The sequence below is a fragment of the Microtus ochrogaster genome, linkage group LG4, assembly GCF_000317375.1.
Source record: "Microtus ochrogaster isolate Prairie Vole_2 linkage group LG4, MicOch1.0, whole genome shotgun sequence".
Classification (NCBI taxonomy): domain Eukaryota; kingdom Metazoa; phylum Chordata; class Mammalia; order Rodentia; family Cricetidae; genus Microtus; species Microtus ochrogaster.
This window is the reverse complement of record NC_022030.1, coordinates 22089964-22113128: the sequence shown is the minus strand read 5'-3', so window position 1 is coordinate 22113128 and position 23165 is coordinate 22089964. Positions and strand designations below refer to the sequence as shown.

General features: G+C 47.5%; 3 protein-coding genes across 3 annotated transcripts in view; all 3 read left to right on the top strand.

Moving 5' to 3' along the window:
- Nphs1 (NPHS1, nephrin) overlaps positions 1-12062 on the top strand; it is a 25449-nt gene extending 13387 nt beyond the window's left edge. Inside the window, exons 21-29 of the mRNA XM_005361249.1 lie at positions 594-705; positions 783-964; positions 3051-3107; positions 6395-6514; positions 6633-6657; positions 6734-6822; positions 7473-7553; positions 7998-8113; positions 11931-12062. Coding sequence (XP_005361306.1) covers positions 594-705; positions 783-964; positions 3051-3107; positions 6395-6514; positions 6633-6657; positions 6734-6822; positions 7473-7553; positions 7998-8113; positions 11931-12062 — 914 coding nt within the window. The remainder of the gene's footprint in view (positions 1-593; positions 706-782; positions 965-3050; positions 3108-6394; positions 6515-6632; positions 6658-6733; positions 6823-7472; positions 7554-7997; positions 8114-11930) is intronic.
- LOC113457658 (zinc finger protein 420-like) overlaps positions 1-23165 on the top strand; it is a 1205902-nt gene that overhangs the window by 308007 nt on the left and 874730 nt on the right. The gene's annotated exons all lie outside the window — the stretch shown is intronic.
- The window catches only part of Prodh2 (proline dehydrogenase 2), a 12694-nt gene continuing 10985 nt past the window's right edge, over positions 21457-23165 (top strand). Inside the window, exons 1-4 of the mRNA XM_005361246.3 lie at positions 21457-21672; positions 21746-21942; positions 22036-22174; positions 22262-22348. Of these exons, the coding sequence (XP_005361303.1) occupies positions 21499-21672; positions 21746-21942; positions 22036-22174; positions 22262-22348 (597 nt within the window). The 5' untranslated portion in view covers positions 21457-21498. The remainder of the gene's footprint in view (positions 21673-21745; positions 21943-22035; positions 22175-22261; positions 22349-23165) is intronic.

Here is a 23165-nt window from a genome sequence, read left to right as displayed (position 1 = left end):
GAAAAAGCTTTTTATTATCAAGGCTGGTGACCCAAGTTCCACCCCTGGAGCCCTCAGGTGACAGAAGAGAACTGACTCCCACAAATAGTCCTCTGATCTCCACAACACAGAGAGAGAGAGAGAGACAGAGAGAGAGAGAGAGAGAGAGAGAGAGAGAGAGAGAGAGAGAGAGAGAAATACATAGAATATAATTAAAAAATTGTTTGAATCTGGGTGTGGTGGCACACACCTTTAATCCCAGCACTGGGGAGACAAAGGCAGGTGGATCTCTGTGAGTTCCAGGTCAGCCAGGGCTACAGAGGGAGACCCTCTCTCAAACAAACTAACAAGGAGGGAAGAAAATGTGGTGGGGAGGATTGCCCTCCCCACGCACTTCGATGGAAGCAAAACTTGGGGTTTTTGGATTCAGTGTTCAAGGTGATTTTTTTAAGTTCATTTATTTTAATTCTATGTGTGTGAGTGTTGTGTATACATGTATATTGTGAACTACTTGTGTGCCAGGTGCCTGTAGAGTTACAGGTGGTTGTGAGACTCTGGAAAGAAGCTTCTAGACTCCTTTTGTACCCCCTAACAATCCCCTCTTTCTCTCCCAGGCCGCCCTGACCCTCCCTGGGGACTGAAGGTGGTGAGCACAACCCCTCACTCAGTAGGGTTGGAGTGGAAGCCTGGCTTTGACGGGGGTTTGCCTCAGCGATTCCAGATCAGGTGGGGCCTCCACCGAGGCAGGAGACGTGGGCCAGACAGTGGAGAGAGACGCTTGGCTGACCTGTTCCCCCACACAGGTATGAGGCCCTCGAGACTCCAGGATACCTCTACATGGATGTCCTGCCACCCCAGGCCACCACCTTCACGCTGACTGGACTGAAGCCTTCTACGCGATACAGGATCTGGCTGTTGGCCAGCAATGCCCTTGGGGACAGTGGATTGACTGACAAAGGGATCCAGGTCTCCATCACTACCCCAGGTGGGAAGAGGCAGTCCTGAGCAGGGGAGAGTTTTGTGGGTTTTTGGACAATTTTGGGGATGGTATAGCAAAGTAGAAGCTGTTATTTCTCCTACTCACAAATCAAAGAACTGAGACGCAGGGCAGTTAAGCAGATTGGCCAAGGTCACACAGCTAGGAGGAGCTGGAGATAAAAGCTTTAAACTCAGGCAGGGAAGGGCTCTAGGGCCAACTTTTAGCCACTGGTCTGTAATGACTAGGGAATGGGAAAATAGGGAGATTCTTGTTTTGTTTTTCAGGCAGGGTCTAACTGTGTACCTCTGGCTAACCCAGAATTCACTATGCAGACCAGGCTGGCCTAGAATGCATAGAAATCCACCTGCCTCTGCCTCCTGAGTGCTGGGAGTAAAGGTGTGCACCACCACACTCAGCAGACAGTTGTGAGTGCTGGGATTGCGGGTGTGCACCACCACATTCAGCAGACAGTTGTGAGTGCTGGGATTGCGGGTGTGTACCACCACACTCAGCAGACAACTGTGAGTGCTGGGATTGCGGGTGTGTACCACCACACTCAGCAGACAGTTGTGAGTGCTGGGATTGCAGGTGTGCACCACCGCCACCAACCCAGCTAGACAGGCTTTCCTCCCAGAGCTCTCCGCCCAGGTTTCTGGAAGTAGGTTCCTCTCGCAGTAGAGAGGATTAAAGGAAATGACTATCTCACGTGCTTCTTGGACAATGAAAAACTATGACCTAAATGTAAAGGAAATGTCCCGCTCTGCTTCAGCTTACTCTGGACAGGAGCGCCTCCGATTCTGTCTTCCTCTAAGGGGTCAACACTCCTACTGGTCTCCCCCCCCCCCGGCCATGTCTCCTTACATTCCAGTCTTCACCCTTGAATAATAAAACACAGACGATGTTCAGCTCCCTACTCCAGTTTTCTGATTTATAGCTCTGCCGTGGAACTCCAATGGAGATGAATATCTTTAAATATTTGTTTTCAAATTTACTTTTTTCTATTTTAAGACATTCTTGATTTTCATTTTTTTGGTTTTTTTTGTTTTTTTTAAATTTTTTTGTTTGTTTTTTTTTATTTTCATTTTTAAACATTATTTATTCTTAAATTTTTTATTCGCCTGGGTGTTTTGCCTGCTTGTATGTATGTGCATTCTGTGTGTGCCTGATACCAGCCAGGGACAGATCTCCTCGAACTAGAGTTACAGGTGGTTGTGAGCCACCATGCTGGTACTGGAGCTGAACCTGGGTCCTCTGGAAGATCGGCCATTGTGCTTGCCTGCTGAGCCATCTCCCCCACTGTCCCATATTTAATTAATTATATCTTAAATAATTACATCATTCCCCCCTTTTCTCTCCCCTCTCCAACCAAATGCATGGCCTCTTTTTCTTTATTGTTCCTACATACGTACATATAAATGCAGAAGCATATCTAAACTATTTTAAATGCTTTTATATTTATGTATTTATGTGCATGCGTTCGTGTATACAGGCAAGCATGTCACCGCATGGCTGTGAAAGTCAGAGAACAATGTGCAGGAGTCACTTCTCTTCTTCCACCATGTGGGGCCCAGGGACTGAACTCAGGTCGTCAGGCTTAGTGAAAATGCCTTTACCCACTGAGCCATCTCCCCCTCTCCCAGCACCCTTTTTTATTAACTCGACAAATTGGTAATTCACATTAAAGGAACATGCTCACTATAAAACACTAATTAATAATTCACTGTGATTATTGGCACAGGACTGCTGTAGCGTGTTGTCTTTAAAACCTCACTGAGAGGGTGGGGGAGTTGATTCAATCACTAATAGCACCTGTTACTCTTGCGGAGCATCTGGGTTTGGACCTCCAGCACCCACATGGTGACTCACAACCGTCTGAGCACCAGGCATGCACATGGTACATACACATGCACGTAAGCACAACACTGATACACATAAAAAACAAATCTTTTTAAAAAGCAATAAAATAAAACGTCCCTAAGAAGTCACATGCCATTCCCATGATCTTTTAAGTCAGCTGAAGAGCTTAGGAAGCAGAGGGATCCTTCGGGCTTATCCGATTCCCGGTATTAATTTAATCTCTCTCCACCCGCAGGCCTGGACCAGACTCTTGAAGACACAGACCACCAGCTACCCACAGAGCAGCCTCCAGGCAAGTGCTCCCTCCCCCCCATCCTCCTCCCTTGTGCCATCACTGCCAAAGACTTAGCTGACCCCCTGCAGGTCCCCACAGGTCCCTTTCTACTCTTCTTTTGTAAGCTGGTTTAACTCTTTTTGTGCAACGCTGGGATCAAACCTAGTGCCATGCCTGCGCACAACCTGCAACCACATTGCAGTATAGCCCCAGTCCCAGTTTCTTTTTGTTTTTGAGACAGGGTCTTGCCATGGATTTGTAGTAATCTTACCCCAGTCTTCCAACACTGGATTTACAAGCATGAACCCTCGTGCCTGGCATAATTTAGTTTAATGCTGTCTGTGCATAGGCTCGCAAGTGTGTACTTGCATGTGGGGTGTGTGTGTGTGTGTGTGTGTGTGTGTGTGTGAGAGAGAGAGAGAGAGAGAGAGAGAGAGAGAGAGAGAGAGAGAATGTCCTCTGGCAGACGCTCAAGGATGACATTGGAAGTTCTCTATCACTCTTTGCTTTGGTCCCCTGAGACAGGGTCTGTGAATCTAGAGATAGCTCTGTTTTCTTTTTTCTTTTGTTTTTGTTTTTCTGAGACAGGGTTTCTCAGCGTATTTCTGACTGTCTTGGAACTCGCTATGTAGACCAGGCTGGCCTTGAAATCACAGAGATTTGCCTGCCTTTGTCTCCCTGAGAATTAGGATTAAAGGCACACTCACACACATGCACATATTCTCTCTCTCTAACACACACACACACACACACACACACACACACACACACCATAGCCAGCTTTTGGGTTTGAATCTTGTGCTCTTACTCCTGAACCATCTTCCCAGCCTTATCTTAGTTCTAAAGCCATCAGCTAGCTGGTCCTCACCCATATCCCTGCACTCCAGAGGCTCACAGGAGGATCACAAGCTTGAAGTCAGTCTGGGCTGCATAGAGAGACACTCCCATCCCCCCAAAGCAAACAGCAACAACCAAAAAGAACTGGCTACATCCATGCTCTCTCTGTGAGGTGGCTGTATCAGTAAGCTTCAGCTGTGTAACATACTACCCCAAACATGGAGGTGCTTGGCAACATACATTATTTCCCATGATTCTATGAGTCTGCTGGGATAGTTCTGGCCTGGGCTCGCTTAAATCATCTCTGTGGTCAACTGACCACTAGATTGTGACTGATCTCAGATAGATCCGTTCTCATAGGTGTAGCAGTCATCTGCCTCATGGTTGGGACAGTGGAGGTAATTGTTCCTTGGAGCACTCACATGGAGATAGTCAAGGGCTCCAAGAACAGCAAGAAAGGCAAGCTCTGCTATCTCATGCTTTTAATTCCGACCCTTTAGCCACTCTCCCCCACTGGCAAATGGCATGCCTTAACATGGACCGGTGTGCAGGGGGATTCCTGTCACAGAAAGGCTCTGCTGGAGCACGGACCCACCCACTGCTAACAGCTCGACTTGAGGAAGAAGCCACCTGCCTTGGATGGAAAGAAGGGTGCAGGGACTGGGGGATGGCTCGGTGGGTAAAGCACCTGCTGTGAAGGCCAGGGGACCTGAGTCCAGACCGCTAGCAGCTGCGTGAAATCCTGACGTGGCCGCACAGCTGTAACCTGGGCCTGGGGAACAGAGACAGGTAGACCCCAAAGGCTTGCTGGCTAGCCAGCTTAGCTAAAGCAGTGGCCCTCAGCCTCAGTGAGACGCTGTCCCAAAGAAACAAGACAGGAGCCAGGGAGACAGTAGAGAATCCAAGTTCAGTTCCTGGTCCCACATCAGGTGGCTCACAGTCATCCATAGCTCCAGTTCCATGGGATCCAGTGCCCTCTTCTGGCCTCCTGTGGGCACTGCACACACATTGTGTACACACTTACACACAGGCAAAATACTCATCCACATAAAATAAAAATAAATAAATCTTAAAAACTAACTTGAGGGGGGCTGGAGAGATGGCTCAGAGGTTAAGAGCACTGGCTGCTCTTCCAGAGGTCCTGAGTTCAATTCCCAGCAACCAACTGGTGGCTCACAGTCATCTGTAATGAGATCTGGTACCCTCTTCTGTCGTGCAGGCATACCTGCAAGCAGAACACTATATATAATACATAAATGGGGGGGCTGGAGAGATGGATGGCTCAGTGGTTAAGAGCATTGCCTGCTCTTCCAAAGGTCCTGAGTTCAATTCCCAGCAACCACATGGTGGCTCACAACCATCTGTAATGAGGTCTGGTGCTCTCTTCTGGCGTGTAGACATACACAGACAGAATATTGTATAATAAATAAATAAATAAATAAATAAATATTTAAAAAAATACATAAATGGGAAAAAAACTAAACTAGGAGTTGAAGAGATGGCTCTGTGGTAAGAACACTGGCTATTCTTCCAGAACCACTCACATGGTGGCTCACTATCATCCATTACTCCAGTTCTAGGGAGTCTGATGCCTTCTCCTGACCTCAGGCACATGACACACACACATGATGCACATACACATGTGCAGGCAAAACCTTTAAACATATGAAGTAAATAAATTGTCATATATATGCTTATGTATATATGGGTATACATATGTGTATATGTTATGTGTATGTGTGTATGCATATGCTAGGTGTGTATATATGATGTGTGTGTGTATGTGTATATGTGCACGTATGTGTGTATGTATATATATGTATGCGTGTATGTATATATATGTATGCATATATGTGTATATTTTTTAAAAATAAGGCAGAGGGCAGTAGAGGAAAACACCCAACACGGACCTCCACTCCCACACGTGGACAATGCACATGCGCTATGCATACGCTCCCACACATCACAAATAGATCATTTTTGATGGGTTGAAGCAGGAGTCCTGGACCTGCCTTCTTTGACCGTGGAGACCTCTGCTGGTGGCAGTGAGTTACTGCTGTCCTCGCTTGACAGAGTACCTGACAGGAGGACTCAGGAGAAGGAAGGATTTGCTTCAGCTCATGGTTTTGGCGGTGTCAGTTCACCATGGGGCACAGCTCAGTTCGCACCATGGTGGACAAAAAGCTAAGGGAGAAAGAATGTCCATGCTCAGGGCAGCTTCCTCCTTCCTCTACTGATTCTCTGTGTTCCCAGCCCAGGGGCATGGTGCCACCCACACCTAGGCCTGGCTACCCCCTCAGTTAACCCATTACACAGTGCTGTCACCCCAAAGTGCTCGGCTGCACCCATCTTCTGGGTGACTCAGGTGCAGTGAGGTTAACGCTGACGGTCCTTCAGTCAGGGACTGGCTTTCTCAGAACCCTGCATCCAGGTGTTGGGGTTCACAGGGGCACATCTTCCGCTCCCAGGACCCCTGACGCTGCCCCTGCTGCCCGTGCTGTTTGCGGCTGGTGGTCTTCTACTGCTGTCCAGCGCCTCCTGTGCTGGGGGACTCCTCTGGCGGCGGAGATTGAGGCGCCTTGCTGAGGGTGAGAAGAGGGCTCCCCATTGCCAAGCTGGAGACCCGATGGGTGGGACAGCACAGCTCTGCCCAGGCAGGTCCGTGGGCACGAGCAGAGTCTCTGAGGCCCCCTTTTCCTGTTTCAGAGATCTCAGAGAAGACAGAGGCAGGGTAAGCGGGAGAGCTCGGGAGTGCGGACGGGTGGCAGACTCAGTGCCCATTTTCACCTACACTTTCGTCCTGGAAGGTCGGAGGAAGACCGGATTAGGAATGAGTATGAGGAGAGTCAGTGGACTGGGGACCAGGACACAAGAAGCTCCCTGGTGAGTGAGGGTGGCCAGGCAGCCTTTAGCTCAGCTCAGCTAATCACTGTCATCTCCTGGAACCAGCAAGTCAAGGGAAATGACCTTGTTTACTGGTTTTGTGTGTTCATGTGTGTTCATGCATGTGTTAATGTGTGCACATGCGTTTTCAGGTGTCTTGTGTTCGTGTGTGCTTGTGTGTGTTCATGTGTGTGCATGCATGGGCACACATGTTCGTGTGTGCATATGTGTTTGTGTGTATGTGTGCATGTATGCTCATGCATGTATTCGTGTGTGTGCATGCATGTGTGTGCATGTTCATGTGTGCATTGTTTTTGTGTGCATGTATGTTTATGTGTGGATCATATATGTGTTTGTGCATTGCATGTTCATGTGTGTATGTTCACATGTGCAAGTTCATGTGTATACATGTGTGTGCATGTGTGTTCAGGTATGTTGGAGTCGTAAGTCACAAGCAATGCCTATGCATGTATTCATATGTGTGTTCATGTGTGTGCTCATGTATTTATTTGTGGGGCATGTATGCATGCACATGTATGTGTTTGTGTATGTTCATGTGTGTGCATGTTCATGTGCGTGTTCATGTGTGTGTTCATGTGTATGTTTGTGTTTGTGCATGTATGTTCATGCGTGTGCATGTGTATGTGAGACAGGTTAGCACAGAAGTGGAACCACATTACCACTACATGAGGGACTTCAGCCCCCAGCTTCCCCCCACACTGGAAGAGGTATCTTATCACCAAGGTGAGTCATGACCACACAAGGACTCCCCGTTTCCAGGTACCCTGACATCTGAGCTGGGCCCTCTGATATCTTTTCCTTCCAAGCTCTGTTTGCTACTTCCATATTACTATGACCGAAATACCTCAGAGGAGGCCAGGTTTCTATTGCCTCACTTCAGAGGGTTCTCTCCATGGCTACTTGGCTACATGTTTGTGTAGCCCAGGAGAGCTGCTCGTTTCACGGCGGACAGAAAACAGAGTGAACCAGACAGGAAGGGGACCAGAGGCAGGAGAGCCCTCCCCCAAGGACACATCCCTGTGACCTGCTTTGTCCAGCCAGGCATTCCCTCCACTGAAGTTTCAAGAACCTCCCAGACTAGCACGACTAACCGTGGCTCGAACCCCCAGCATGTGAGCCTTTGAGGGGACACTTTCCCTCCCCAATACTAATGTCTGCCAACTCCAGCCTTCACAGATATTGAAGATGAAGACACAGCTTTCCCTGGACATGTCTACGATGAGGTGGAGAGAGCCTATGGCCCGCCTGGGGTCTGGGGACCTCTCTATGATGAAGTCCAAATGGTGAGGAGATTCTCATCACCAGGTTGTCTGGGCTGAAAGCCCACCTCCTACTGTGCGTATCAGTTAGGATACACAGCTGTGACAAAGAGACCCAGCCTCAATGCAGTGGTAGGAGGAGCCAAAGTGATACACCTTGACCCAGGAATGATGGTGCATGCCAGAGAGGAGGAAGGTGGGGTAGGGAGTATAAGGCCAGCCTTGACCACATAGTGGGAGTCTATCTTCTCCAAGGAAAAGGCTGAGGTCTTTCTTATGCAGCTGCCCAAGCCGAGTCCCACTGTACCCAGTGACTTAGAACCCAGGGTTGTCTCCCTGGATTCCTGTCACTTTCTAAAATACCCATTGCTTGGGTCTGCAGGCTGAGGTCAGCTTAGCGAGGGTGGGGAATCAACCAGCTAGAGGAAGACAGAGAAAGAAGGCACCAGAGAGACCCAGAAATGGTCACCCTCCCCTCTGCTCTCTTCTGATTGGCGGGAACATGATCACATGGCTGTGTCTAGCCACAGAGACTAGGAGCTATTGTCTACAGTTCTGACACTGTGGGAGAAGGAAGGGATGTGTTTCCTTGGACCATTAGCCATCTCCACCACACTGGTTAAGTTGCTAGAAAGAAAGCATTTTTAAGAATTTTTTTGTCGGGCAGTAGTGGTGCATGCCTTTAATCCCAGCACTTGGGAGGCAGAGGCAGGCGGATCTCTGTGAGTTCGAGGACAGCCTAGTCTACAAGAGCTAGTTCCAGGACAGGCTCCAAAACTACAGAGAAACTCTGTCTTGAAAAACAAAACAAAACAAAACAAAACAAAACAAAACAAAACAAAAGACCTAGGTTTTTTTTTAATGTCATGCGTGCATGCATTTTGTGTATATATGGATGGGCATGCATTTTGTGTATATATGGATGGGCATGCATTTTGTGTATATATGGATGGGCATGCATGACGCACATGCCAATGTCAGAGGACAATTCTGTGGAAACCACCAGACTTTCATGATGTGTGCCTTCACCCGCCGTGCCATCTCGCTGGTCTGAGGAAGGATGTCTTTGATCCGCTCAGCTGAAAAGCTACATGCTAGAATTGTCTTCGGGCACAACTAGACACAGAATTTCTCCCTAAACATCTCCCGGTAGAGCCAGCTTTCCTTCCCGTTAGATTTGAAATCTTCAAAGAAAGAGAATGACTCTTTTCCAGGTAGTTCCCAATGCACGGTGCAGGCATACACTGGTCTGCTTTTGGCCACACACACATGTTGCTAAGCCAAGCACTAAGACATGATAGAATATATCAATTGGTTTTGGAGATTTTGTTTTGAGACAATACTTCATATAGCCCAGACTAGATTTAACTTGCTGTGTAACTTAAGATGACTTTGAACTCCTACTTGCCCGTTCTCCATCTCCCGAGTGCTGGCATTACCCATGGGAGCCATCCCATCTAGTGTGTTATACTACCCGAATAAGCCTGGGTCAGTGTTCATCTACAGGGTCAGAGACGTACAGGTCCACACTATTCCATAACCTGGGCTGAGAGAGAACTCAGGATGGAGTGAGGATGATGGCTTGGCAGGTGCCAATTACAGGCAAGCACTTCAACCTCCCACCACCCACTCACACCCAGGGACACGCTGATGTTGAAACTGAGTACAGGGTATCTGCCTGTCTTCCAATACTCAAAAGGACCAGGAGAAAAAAAATCAAAACAAAGCAAAAAGCCCGACTCTTTCCTGAGCCTGACCACTCTGGGCCGAGGATCTCTCTTGGTGACAATGTTAATCCCAGGCCCAGGTCTCAGATTCGCCTATCCGTTTCAATGACAGGGCGGCTGAAGCGCTGTCCGTGGTGCTGGACCTTATGTTCCCTGGGAAATGCTGGTGGGTCCGGAGAACGAGTATTTGGGGCTTTGGGGGACTCATGGCCTTCCTTTAAGAATCTCGTCGCTGTTACAGGGTAGAAGCAGTCTCAGCGTATACATATGCGAACCCACCAGGCTACCTGCCTCTGTCTCCAGAGTGCTGGGATTAAAGGCGTGCGGGCATGCGTCACCATCACCCAGTGAATTCTAGTTAATTTTTTCCAGTTAATTTTTATGCTGCACAAATACTATTATCCTCTGATTTTTTCTAACTATTTATTTATTCATTTGACTTTTAGAGACAGGGTTTCTCTGTAGCATTGGAGCCTGTCTTGAAACTCCCTCTGTAGACCAGGCTGGCCTCGAACTTACAGAGATCTGACTGTTTCTGCCTCCCGAGTGCTGGGTTAACGGTGTGCACTACCACAGCACGGCTTCCTAACAATTTATAATTATCAACCTATTTGTAGCTCCTGGGTAACCCAAAAGCAGATGAGGTGACTGTATTTATCTCACGGGCCAGTGCTGCTCCAAGTTTGCTAAACTCAGCGTTCATTTTCTCTGAGTCTTAAAACAAAGCACACCTCCAAAAAGGGCCAACCTATGTGACCTCCCCCGTGTGTGTGATGTGCATGTGTGTGTGGAGGCCCGAGGGCAGCTTGTAGAGATTAGTTCTCTCCTTCTGCCACACGAGTCCGCGGACTTGAGCACAGTGTCCTTGCTTTCCAAGCCATCCCACGGTTCCACACATCTTTAAAAATCCCAAGTCTTGCCGGGCGGTGGTGGCGCACGCCTTTAATCCCAGCACTCGGGAGGCAGAGGCAGGCGGATCTCTGTGAGTTCGAGACCAGCCTGGTCTACAGAGCTAGTTCCAGGACAGGCTCCAAAGCCACAGAGAAACCCTGTCTCGAAAAACCAAAAAAAAAAAAAAAAAATCCCAAGTCTCTCTATAGAGTGAAGACTTCAGAGAGTGCTGAGGTCACAGTTGTATGTCACCGCACCAGGCTGTTCTCCATTTTGATGGGGAAATGTGTTGGGAGCCATGAGACAAACCGAACTGAGACTCACATCCTGCAGAAGCCACAGCTGACATCATGAGAGCTGTTCTTGTTGTCAGTTATTTATTAGTTATCTATTTATTTGTTATTTATTTATTTATTGCGGCAAGGTCTCTCTCATTCTGTAGCCCAGGTTGACCTTGAACTAACAGCAATTCTCCTGCCTCAGCCTTCAAAATACTGGAATTACGTGGTTGAGTCACGTAATCCGGCCCTCAGCTACCCTTGTTGTTGTTGTTTGTTGTTGTTGTTGGGTGTTGTTGTTTGTTGTTGTTGTTGGAGATGGGTGTTTTGCCTGTGTTTTATCTGTCTATCCATTGACCTTTTGTCTCACTATGTGGAGGCCAGGGTAGCTCTTAACTCAAAATCCTCCTGCTTCAGACTCCTGGGTGCTAAGATTATAGACATGTGCTACCACATCCAGCTTTAAACCTTAGAAATATAGAGAAGATCCCCACACACGGAAGTGATTACAGTGAGCCGTTTTCACAAACTCCTGTCTACTTATCTCCTAACTCAACAGAATCCGCCCTCACCCCACCTTGACTTTTCTCAAGTTCCACCTTTACACAGACAGGTAGAGAACTTTTGAAGTGGGATGGGTCCTTGTTATGTAGCCCTGGCTAGCCTAGAAGTCACTCTGTAGCTCAGGCCTTCCTCAGATCCAAAGGAAGAGCCTCTAGGGCACTAGAATTACAAGCATGAGCCACATGACTGTTTATAATAGCTCTGGTTCTGTTTTGGTTTCAACAGCACCGCAGATTGCACAGAAGGCCTTGTGCATGGCAAGCAAGTGTGCTAAATCTCAGGCTTAGAAGGAAGCTTGACAGGGATGTGTGTCCTCCAGAGCTAGAGTGATGTCCCACAGGATGTCTTTCTGTGGCTCTGACTCCACTTCTTGTCCATTAGGACCCCTATGACCTTCCCTGGCCTGGTCTCAAGTATGAAGATCCAAGGGGAATCTATGACCAGGTGGCAGCAGACCTGGCTGCTGTGGAGCCTGATTCTCTACCTTTTGAGCTGAGGGGACATCTGGTCTGAGAACCTTCATGACACCCATTTCCTGCAGCCAGGGTATGTCTTGCTCCACGGGCCCTGTGTGTTCCTTTCCTGAAGCCATGGTATGTCTTGCTCCACGGGCCCTGCGTGTTCCTTTCTTGCAGCCAGGATGTGTCTTGCTCCACTGGCCCTGTGCATTCCTTTCTTGCTGATCTTTCAATGAGCACCACACCACATGATGCTAACACGTGGTTTCTTTTTCAGGAGAAGACATGAGGGAATGTGTGAGTGACAAGAAGGTTCAAGTTGACATCTGGGATAAGCAAGGCTCCTTTTATAGGAATGAAACTTCTCCAAAGGGACAGAGCCACTTGGAAACGACATCTGAACAATGAGAAGCCATTTTAAGAATCATTATGCTTTTCAAAAGTAAAACTTTTAGAAGTAGGGAAGGCCTATTAAAATCCCATTCAGAGCCTAAGGACATGCTCAGCAGGTGAGCCTGTGCATTAGCATGTGTGAGGTTCTGGGCTACAGATTGCAGCCAGCCCTGGCACTACATATACATACAAGACTGGGCATAGTGCCCACCGCTGTCATTCCAGCTCTTCAGAAGGCCTAGACATGAGAAGCACAGGTTCAAAGTTAGCCTGGGACACTAAAAGCACAGGGGCTGAAAAGATGGCTCAGGGGTTAAGGGCTGTATCAGCAGCTACTGCTCTTGCCTCAGGACCTGAGTCTGGCTCCTAGCACCCACATCAGGTGACTCGCAATCACATATAACTCCAGCTCTAGAGACTCTGATGTCTTCTTCTGACCTCCATGGGCAAATGCGCTCATGTGTATATACCAACACATAGATACATTCATATGCACACAATTAGAAATAAAATAAATCCAACCCGTGTGCTGTCCCACACCTTGAATTCTAGCACGTAGAAGTAGAGGCAGGTGGATCTCTCTAAGGTTGAGACTTACTACACAGTGAGCTCCAAGCTACAAAGTAAAACATTGACTCAAAACAACATTTTTAATAGCCTCAAAATTAAGAGGTGTGCTGTGGAGGTAGCTCAGTTGATGTGGGATTCCCCTATGTATGCTGTGAATATATCTTATTGCCATTAGTTAATAAAGAAGCTGCTTTGACCAGTGATAGGGAAGGGTAAGCTAGGTGGGGAAAAATAAACTGAATACTTAGAGAAAGAAGGCAGAGGCACGGAGAAGTAGCCCCACCAGAGACAGATGCTGGATGGAACTTTACCCAAAAAGCCACAGACACGTGGCAATACACAGAAATTAATAGAAATGGGTTAATAGAAATAGATTAATAGAAATGGGTTGGTTTAAGATATAAGAGCTCGCTAGCAATATGCTTAAGTGATTGGTCAAGCAGTGGTTTAAATAATATAGTTTCTGTGTGATTTTTTCAGGAGTCTGAGTGGCCAGGAACGAACAGCTTCTGACAACACTCAGTGGTAGAGCCCCTGCCTAGAATCCCCCAGTGAGGGGCTGGGGTGTGGCTCAGTGGTAGAGCTCCTGCCTAGAATCCCCCAGTGAGGGGCTGGGGTGTGGCTCAGTGATAGAGCCCCTGCCTAGAATCCCCCAGTGAAGGACTGGAGGTGTAGCTCAGTGGTAGAGCCCCTGCCTAGAATCCCCCAGTGAGGGGTTAGGGTGTAGCTCAAGGGTAGAGCTTTTGCCTGGCATGCACAAGGCCCTGAATTCAATCCTTAGTTTAACAAAATCAAAACAAAAACCCCAGTTCATTTTGAGTTCAGTTAATCTGAATTAGCTAATAATAATAATTAGAGTTATAGATCATTGCCAGATCTTAGCTGTTTTGTTTTATTTTCACAGTCTGTGAAATGTGTATAACTGACATGCAAACAGGAACAGATTCCAGCAAAAGACTATAGACATGAAAGCATGCCCACTCACGGTTTCATTCATGGGCAAAGCTTAGGACCAAGCACTAATATGTATTTAGGATTAGAGGGTATGGTAGCTTCAATTTATTTTCAAAATAAAAAGAGGCACATTTATAGAGACAGAAAAGGCTAAGTAAGGTCAAACCTAAATGGTGACACTGGAGGAATGTGGGTGATGCAGAAAAAAAGTCAAAACTAAGGAGCTGATGTCATGATGAATGATGACATCACCGAAGCAAAGACAGGATGTGTGGCTGGGCCTCGGGGGCTGTGCAGTTCTAAGTGTCCCATCTTGGGAAAAAATGTCACACATTTATTTATTTACTTACTTACTTACTTTGTATGTGTGTGTGTGTATGTGTGTATACTTGTGTGCATGCTTGTGTACTCAAGAGTATCTGCCACCATGCACCTATGTGGAAGGCAGATAAATTTTTTGTAGAATTTGCTGTCCTTGTACTCATAGAGATCCACCTGCTTCTTCTGCCTTCTCAATGCTGGAATTGAAGACATGTACTATCATTCCTGGCATGCTTTCCATAGATAGATAGATAGATAGATAGATAGATAGATAGATAGATAGATAGATAGATGTGGTATAATCAGAAGACAATTCCTTTTTTAGAATTTATTTTTATTTTTAAGTTATGTATAGTATCTGCAGTTGACCTTAGCCCAAAGGCTGAGAGGCAATAACGTGTAGTATCTGTATTTCTGTGTGTCTGTATACCATGTCCCCCAAAGAGGGCAAGAGAGCCTCTGAAACTGGAATTAAGAGAGTGGTGAGCCACTATGTGGGTGCTGAGAACTGAATTCGTGTCTTCCTCGAGAGTAGCCAGCACTCTTTACTGCAGAGCCCTCTGGAACCCTCTGAGAACAACTTTTGAAAGCCGGTTCTTCCCCTTAGGACATCAGCCTTGGCAAAGTGCTTCTACCCCCAGCCCATCTTGCTGGCCCAGGATTCATGCTTTCTCTCTTCAAAACCTGCTACAAAGCAACAGTAATCAACATGTGGGTACTGACACAAGGAGAAACATATGATATTTCATTCCTCCATTTTATTCCAGAATATATTATGGACTAGAATAGAAAAAATCCAAGACATAAGCCCTTTTATATATGGCCAGATTTTTTTTAATATTTACTTTCATTTTATATGTACAAATGCTTAGACTGCACGTGTGTGTGTGTGTGTGTGTGTGTGTGTGTGTGTGTGTGTGCCATGTGTGTGCTTGGGTCCTGAAGAGGTCAAAGAGGATGCTGGCTCCCTGGGAACCGGAGTTATGGATAGTCATGAGTTGTCATGTGTGACTGAGAATCACATCACGGTTCTCTGGAAGAGCAGGAAGTTCTCCAAACCACTGAGCATCTCTCCAGCCCTAGCCAGATGCTTTTTGATAAAGGAACAAAGACTATTTGATGTGGGTGAGAGGTTCTTCAACCGTTGACCCCAGGGAAATGGATATCACTTATGGAAGAGTCAAAATGGACTTTACATGGAATACTAAAAGTAACTTGAAATCAAATTTACAATGGCTCAAAGGCCAAAACTTAAGAGCTAAGAGCACAGAAGGAAACAGAGGATATGATGTATTAATTTAGCTACAGCTTCTTGGATATAGGTAATAAAAGAAAAAGGCCCAGCGAGAGGACTCATTGGTACGAAGACAGACATGAAGCCTGACAGCCTGAGTTGAGCCCAGGACCCTCGTGGTGGAAGGAGAAGCCCATTTCCAAAGGTTTTATTTTACATTTACTTGCGCACGGAGGTGCATGTGTTCTCTCCATGCAAAATAAATATTAAAAATTTAAAAGGTGATGCACACCTTTAATCCCAGCACTCAAAGGCAGGTGGATCTCTGTGAGTTCAAGGTGAGCCTTGAACAGAGTGAGTTCCAGAACAAGTCAGGGCTACACAGAGAAATCCTGTCTTGAAAAATAAAGGAAGGAAAGAAGGAAGAAAGCAAGGAAGGAAGGAAGGGGAAGAAAAGAAAGAAAGAAAGGAAGAAAGAAAGAAAGAAAGAAAGAAAGAAAGAAAGAAAGAAAGAAAGAAAGGGACAAATTGGACTTCAAAACTATAATCCCACACTCGGGAGGTAGAGAGGTAAGAGAATTAGTGTTGGGTGTCTTCTCACAAACGTTTAACTACAGCTCCAGGGACTGAGACGCCCTCTGCTGGCCTCCCCAGGTGCCTGAATGCACATTTCATACAAACAAATGCACATACATTTTAAACACACAAATGATGTCATTATATTATAGTATCAAAAGATAAAAAGAAATAATTTCATAAAGTAAATAAAACAAAACCCTGAAAAAATAAAACAGCAGAGAAAATTGAAACCAACCACAGCTGTCAAGAAGGTGGAGAAAATGCAAATTGGTGAAGGGATGGAAAATGGTTTGGGGGCCGTGAAGCACAGTACGGAAGTCTCTCAGAAATGAATCTAACATTACATGGTGATCTAGCAATGCTTCTTCAGGTGTCAACACCAAAACAGTCAAAACTAGAGACTTGTAGAGAGATAGACTCGTCTGTGCTGAAACTAGTGTTTCTCGACGTGTGAGCACAGTCTAAATGTGCCAGAGAATGGGTCAGCAAAGGGAGGTAAATAATGGAACGTGACGTGTGTGTGCTTATGTGTGTGTGTGTGTGTGCGTGCGTGTGTGTGTGTGTGCGTGCGTGTGTATGTGCGCATGTGTGCTTATGTGTGTGTGTGCATGTGCACATGTATGTGTGTGTGCACATCCAGGTGTGTGTGCTTGTGCTCACAACACACATATGGAGGCCAGAGATCAACTTCAGGGATCTTTCTTCACCACTTTCCACCTTTTTCTGTTTTTGTTTTTGTTTTTTTTTAAGATTGGATTTCTCTGTGTAGTCCTGGCTATCCTGAAACTCACTCTGTAGACCATGCTGGCCTCGAACTCAGATCCACCTGCCTTTGCCTCCCAAGTGCTGGGATTAAAGGAATGCACCACCACTGCCCAGCCCACAGATATTTTTTTTAAAGTGGCTAAGATAGACATTTTATTTTATGTGTGTTTTTATTTATTTATTATGTATACAATATTCTGTCTGTGTGTATGTCTGTAGGCCAGAAGAAGGCACCAGACCTCATTCCAGATGGTTGTGAGCCACCATGTGGTTGCCGAGAATTGAACTCAGGACCTTTGGAAGAGCAGGCAATGCTCTTAACCACTGAGCCATCTCTCCAGCCCCTATGTGTATTTTTAAAAGATGTATTTATGTATGTATAGTGTTCTGCCTGCATGTATGTCTGCAGGCCAAAAGAGGGCACCAGACTTCATTACAGATGGTTGTGAACCGCCGTGTGGTTGCTGGGAATTGAACTCAGGACCTTTGGTAGAGTGGGCAGTGCTCTTAACCACTGAGCCATCCATCTCTCCAGCCCCTGTGTGCATTTTTATCGTAATAAATCTATATTGTGTTGCTAGATGGTGCCTGAGACTGGCATATGCTCGGTAGAAGATTTACCACTGAGTTTTATCTCCTGCCTTTGCTGTTTTTGAGACAGGACTTCACTCCGTAGCCCAGGCTGAGCTGGAACTCTCGATCCTCCTGTTGCAGCCTCCCAGTCGCAGTGCTGAATTATAAGAATGTGCCTCCATGTCTGGGCTTAAAATAACGGCTCAGGGGTGGGATATCCAAGTAGCTAATAGATCAGATGGGTTTTGCACGGGTGAGGTTGTCTGGAGAAGGGAGACCAGCCTATTAATGAGGCAAGTGCAGACGTTCATGCAGTTTCCCTAAATCTCCACCAGGGGACGGTACTAGCGCATTTGAAAAGACCTAGTCTATCTGGGGCTTGTGTATTGAGTTCTGGAGATTAGGGTTGGATCTGGGCTGAGACTAAACGTGGTCAAGGGGTTTCTCCTATAGGTAAACAGTCCCTGGGTCCCACTATTGGTTCAATGAGCCGACGCCGGTGTTGAGGCAGGATTCCAGGGGTACATTAGCTGAAGGCACCTTCTTAATGTGCAAAATGAAGCTCAAGGCTGGGGTTGGCGGAGCCGAGCTTGACTAGCTGTAGAAGAAACAGCAAAAAGGTTGGTCGTGTTCCGGGGTTCACAGGCTAGCCAACGATGAAAAGCCGTTTTGCAGCAACAATGAGGCCATTTATGAATTATTCCAGCTTTGACCGTATTCTGAGTTTGGGGTTGATTTGTTTACGGGCGGAGCTGGGGACAAAGCCCTGGGCCTGGCACACGCTTGGCAAGAGCGCTCCATGGAGCCTCCAGGCTCTTGTTATCCTGTCTCTAGAGCCATCAGCCACTGGGCTGTCCAGCGCTCATCACTCAAAGCCTGCCCATCTTTGCAGGTGAGGGCATGGTCTCACTTTGGAAAATATCAGGTGAGAGCTCAGACAGGAGCGGGGGTGGGGGCTGGGGGGGGACGACAGCCCAAGGTGACAAGTATTTCCTTCTTCCCCAGTGATTGCCACAGAGACCTTCGTGAAACCCAGTCAGCACCAGTGAGAGGCCTTCTGGCTCCTCCCCCTTAACAGCTTTTGTGTTATTAGTAAAAACCTTCCCTCATCTCCTCACAAAATTTTATTCAGGAATTTTCCAGGAGACTCACATGGTGGCACACTCCTGTAATCTAAGCCTTTGGGAGACAGAGGCAGAAGGTTCGTGAGTTCCAGACCAGCCTGGACTAGACAGTAAGTTACAGGCCAGTTTAGGTCTCAAAACAACCCAAAACCTCCCCCTCCAGCCTCCGAGCAGCCCACTGTGCTGTGCACGCGCGTGAGGCCGGCACCGAGCGCTCCCAGCCCAGCCTCTCCCCGTCTTCCTCTCATCTTCGCTATGCTTTTAAATTATTACATTTATTTATTTATTTTATGAGAATGTGTCCCCGCGTACGCATGCCATGGAGTCCATGTGCCCATCAGAGGACAATCTGTGGGAGTCAGTTCTCCCCGTCCACCTCATGGGTCCCAAGGATTGGGCTCCAGGCTGGTCAGCAAGTGCCTTCACCCAACAAGCCCTGTCCTACTGGCTCTATTGTGTTTATTTATTTTCTCGATATGTGAGTGTTTTTCTCACGTGTTTGTATGTGCATCCAACGGTGTCAGATCTCCTGGAGTGGATGGTTGTGAGCTACCATGTGGGTTCTGGGAACCAAACCCGGGTCCTCTGGAAGAGTAGCCTGCACTCTCAACCACTGAGCCAGCTCTCCAGCCTCTCTATTTCATTTGCTGCTTTTGGTTTTATTTGCCTTTTTGAGGCACGGTTCCAAGGTGACCCTACTGCTTCACCCTCCTCAGTGCTGGGATTGGAGGTGGGAGCCGCCACACCTGGCTCATTCTCAATGTCCCCCTCCCCCACCCTGCCACTCAGGGGAGTCACTCAGACCGCGGGAGAAGCAGGGTCTTGGTACGCAGGAAGGCACAAGTTCGGCGAATGACAGACAGACACAACACACAAGAGAGTGCTTGGTATCTGCTGTACTTTTAATAAATTTATGTTTTCATTATATAGTAATCAAACAAAGAACAAGTCAGAAGGCCATGTGTCATCAGTTGGCACAGTATGGAAGCTTCTTTTAGTCACATTACCAGGGACAGGTGTTAGACATAAAACATCCTTAGAAGAGGAAATCTTGTCTTTGAGAACGTAAACCTCAGACAAGTGGTTTCATCTTATGAATAGAAAGTTTCTGTCTCATTATTGCTATCATGGCCCTTCCTCTTCCTAACCCTTTACTTCATCTAGTGACCAAATATACCTAATCAGTTCTCTGCACCTGCTGAAATATACTTTTTTGTACCTTCTTATGCAGCAGACACTATGGGGGTTGGGATCTAGCAAGCCTATCCATAAAGTTCAGAGTATAATATAACAGTCTTTGTCCATCAACATTAACCCATCTATTCCCTTGCTCATCATACACCCTGTGTATGACAAAGGTTCTGCTGTAGTCAGAGCTGTTCCTGAAGAGAATGATCCTTGTCTTGTAGATATATAGACTATCATTATTATGAAAGAAATTGTGCAAAGCTCATATCCCGCATAGTCAGCTAACCGAGAAACCTGTCTATGCCTCAGCGGTGGCTAATACCGGGCTGTCTGCCATTGACCTCCAGGAAGCCTAGTCCCATGGGACACGTAGCTCCCGTCCGGCATAATGACATAGGTCATGTCACACAGACGACACTGGAGTTGGTGTGGCACCGCCCCAGCTCGCCACTGCCAAGATGTCAGGACACTTCTTCCTCCAGGCCATTATTTGTTTCAATGTGTCTATGGTCCCCACAGGAATTGCACCCAGTGGAATTTGAGGAGTCTCTAGTCTGTGGATCCTCAGGGTTCACATATGGAAAAAAAGCCATCTTGGGAGGCTGGGGTGAGACAGGAGAATTGCTGTAAGTTCAAAGGGCCAGCCTGGGCTATATAGTGAGGTTATATTTTGTTTGTTTTAATACTCTAATGGGTCTGGAGAGATGGCTCAGAGGTTGTGAGCCTTTGTTGCTTTTCCAGAGGACCGGAGTTCAGTTCCCAGATCCATGTCAGTTGCCTGTAACTCCAGCTCCAGAAGGATCGGAGGTGGGTGTCTGCACTCAGGAACACAGACAGGCAGGCATGTTATTGGATGAAAGGGTTCTGCAGAGCAAACCTAAAAACTCGACAGATAAAAGCATCTAGAAAAGAAACAAGGGCTGGAGAGATGTGCTGATAGTTAGAAGCTTGAGAGCTAAAAGTGCTTCTCGCAGAGCTCTGAAGTTAGGCTCTCAGCACCGGCATGGCATCCACAACCTTCTGTAGCCTTAGTTCCAGTGAATCTGATGCCCTCTTCTGGCCATTATGAGCACTGCATTCATCTGATACTCAGAAGTTCGTGCAGGCAAAATACAAAAATACATAAAATAAAAAGCAAATAAAATTTTAATTAAATAAAGACTTGGTGGCATAGGAAGAGTTCTTTTTTTTTCATTTCCGTAGAGTAGTCCATTGCGTGAGTCCCTCTGTGTACACCTCGATGTTATCATCCAGCCTATTTGGAGGACATTTGGATTGCTTTCATTTGGGGTTAAGGTCCTTATGGACATTTTTTCCTGATGCCCATGCTCACATTCTGTAGACTACATGTCTAGCAAGGATAACAGGGCTGTGGGCTATGCGCATTTTAAGTGTGTGCAGTAACTCTACCCTGCTGCTCCCTGGAAGACGAACTGATTGCAACAAAAGAGGCGAGGTTGCTGGCTGAGACTGCAAAGCCCAACTGACTTGAACTTGAGTCTCCTGCTCCTGGGTCCAGCCGCTTATTCAGCAGTGCAAGTTGGGCGCCTGAGATCTGTCGGCCTGTCAGGCTGAAGGTTATTGGGGTCTGTCACTGGGGGGTTACCTGTCCTGACACTGTTATTCTGACCTCTGTCCCTAACTATTAATTATTAACTGCCCCCCTCCCCAAGAGCCTGCTATCCTAAAGATTTGCGCAGTTAATCAGTCACTGCCCCCTCGCTGGGCAAGGGGCATTTGGTAGATCTCCTGTCTGCCCCTGGGGTGGTGTTGTGACCAGGGACTTAACAATGCTCTGGACACGTCTGCCGCTCTCCTGTCACTCCAGACCCTCTACAGCTGACTGGCAGCCCCTGCGTTTTGATGGTGGGGCCTTCCATCTCAAGAAAACAGCGGAGCTGGCGCGGGCTTTGCTGGTGCTTCGCCTGTGCGCCTGGCCCCCGTTGGTTACACATGGACTCGCGGTGAGGAGCCAGCACAAGGACTGGTCTGAAATTGCCCAGACCTGGCTCTGAGCCCTCACTCCCTACCACCCAGTTTCAGGCCTGGTCTCAGCGACTCCTGGGCTCCCGTCTCTCGGGCGCACTTCTCCGGGCATCCATCTATGGGCAGTTTGTGGCCGGGGAGACAGCAGAGGAGGTGAGGGGCTGTGTCCAGCAGCTGCAGGCGCTAGGACTCCTGCCTCTGCTGGCAGTACCCACGGAGGAAGAACCGGACTCCACTGCCAAGACCAGGTGAGCAGAGAGAGGGCGGGGCCAAAGGAGGATGGGATGAGGGTAGGAAGGGGACCCCTAGACTCTGGAAACTGACTTCCACTGGCCGGCCAGTGAGGCCTGGTATGAGGGGAACCTCAGCACCATGCTGCGCTGTGTGGACTTGTCACGAGCTCTCGTGGACACCTCTGGCCCAGCCAGAAATAGCCTCATGCAGCTGAAGGTGACAGCGCTAACCAGCCCTCGGCTTTGTGTAAGTGACAAGTGAGATGGGGGAGGGGGACACAGGTGTGGCTACCCAAGGCTACCCTCACCCACGTCAGCCACCACCCCATTTCAGAAGGAGCTATCGACTTGGATCCAAAAGTCAACAGGCTCCTCGGAGCTGAGCCCTGAGAGACTGGCAGAAGCTATGGACTCAGGCAAGGTAAGAAACAGAGGTGGCGGTCACTGAGGGTATAGTTGACAAGGATAAATATGGATCACATGGGAGAGGGGCTTGGATGAGAGGCTTACCAGAGGGGGCTCAAGACAGCAGCACTTTCTCCACAGAGAACAGGGCAGGAGGAGATCAGCTGCTGAGCATGGCAGGGCATACTTCTAATGCCAGCACTTGGGAAGCTGAGGTAGGAGGATCAAGTCTCTGAGGTCAGCCTGGGCTATGTAGTGAGACTTGTCCCGAAAACGCAGAGTGGAGAGATGGTTCAACGGTTAAGAACACTTGTTGCTCTTGCAGAGGACCCAGGTTTCCAGCACCCACATGGTGGCTCACAACCACACATAACCCCACTTCCAGAGGATGCAGCCCTCTATCCCGACTGCCACGGACACCAGGCATACCTATAGTGCACATACAAACATGCAGGCAAAACATCATGCACATAACTTAAAAACTACACATGTATTTTTGGTGGTGGTGGTTTTTAAGGCAGGGTTTTATGTATCTCAGGCTGGTCTTGAGCTCTCTGTACAGTCAAGGATGACTTTGAACTCCTGATCTTCCTGCCCCCACCTCCCAACTTGCTAGAGATACAGACATGTACCATTGTATCTTGTTTAAAGAAAAAAATGTTTTAGTCAAACAGCGGCCACACTGGTGTGTGCTTGCTGCACCAGCTCTATGCCCTGTGTCTCTTCCTCTTGTCTTGCTTTGTTTTATGAAGCAGGGTCTTACAATGTAACCCAGCCTGGCCTGGAACTTGCAATCCTCCTTCTTGGCCTCCCCAGTCCTGGGATGACTGATG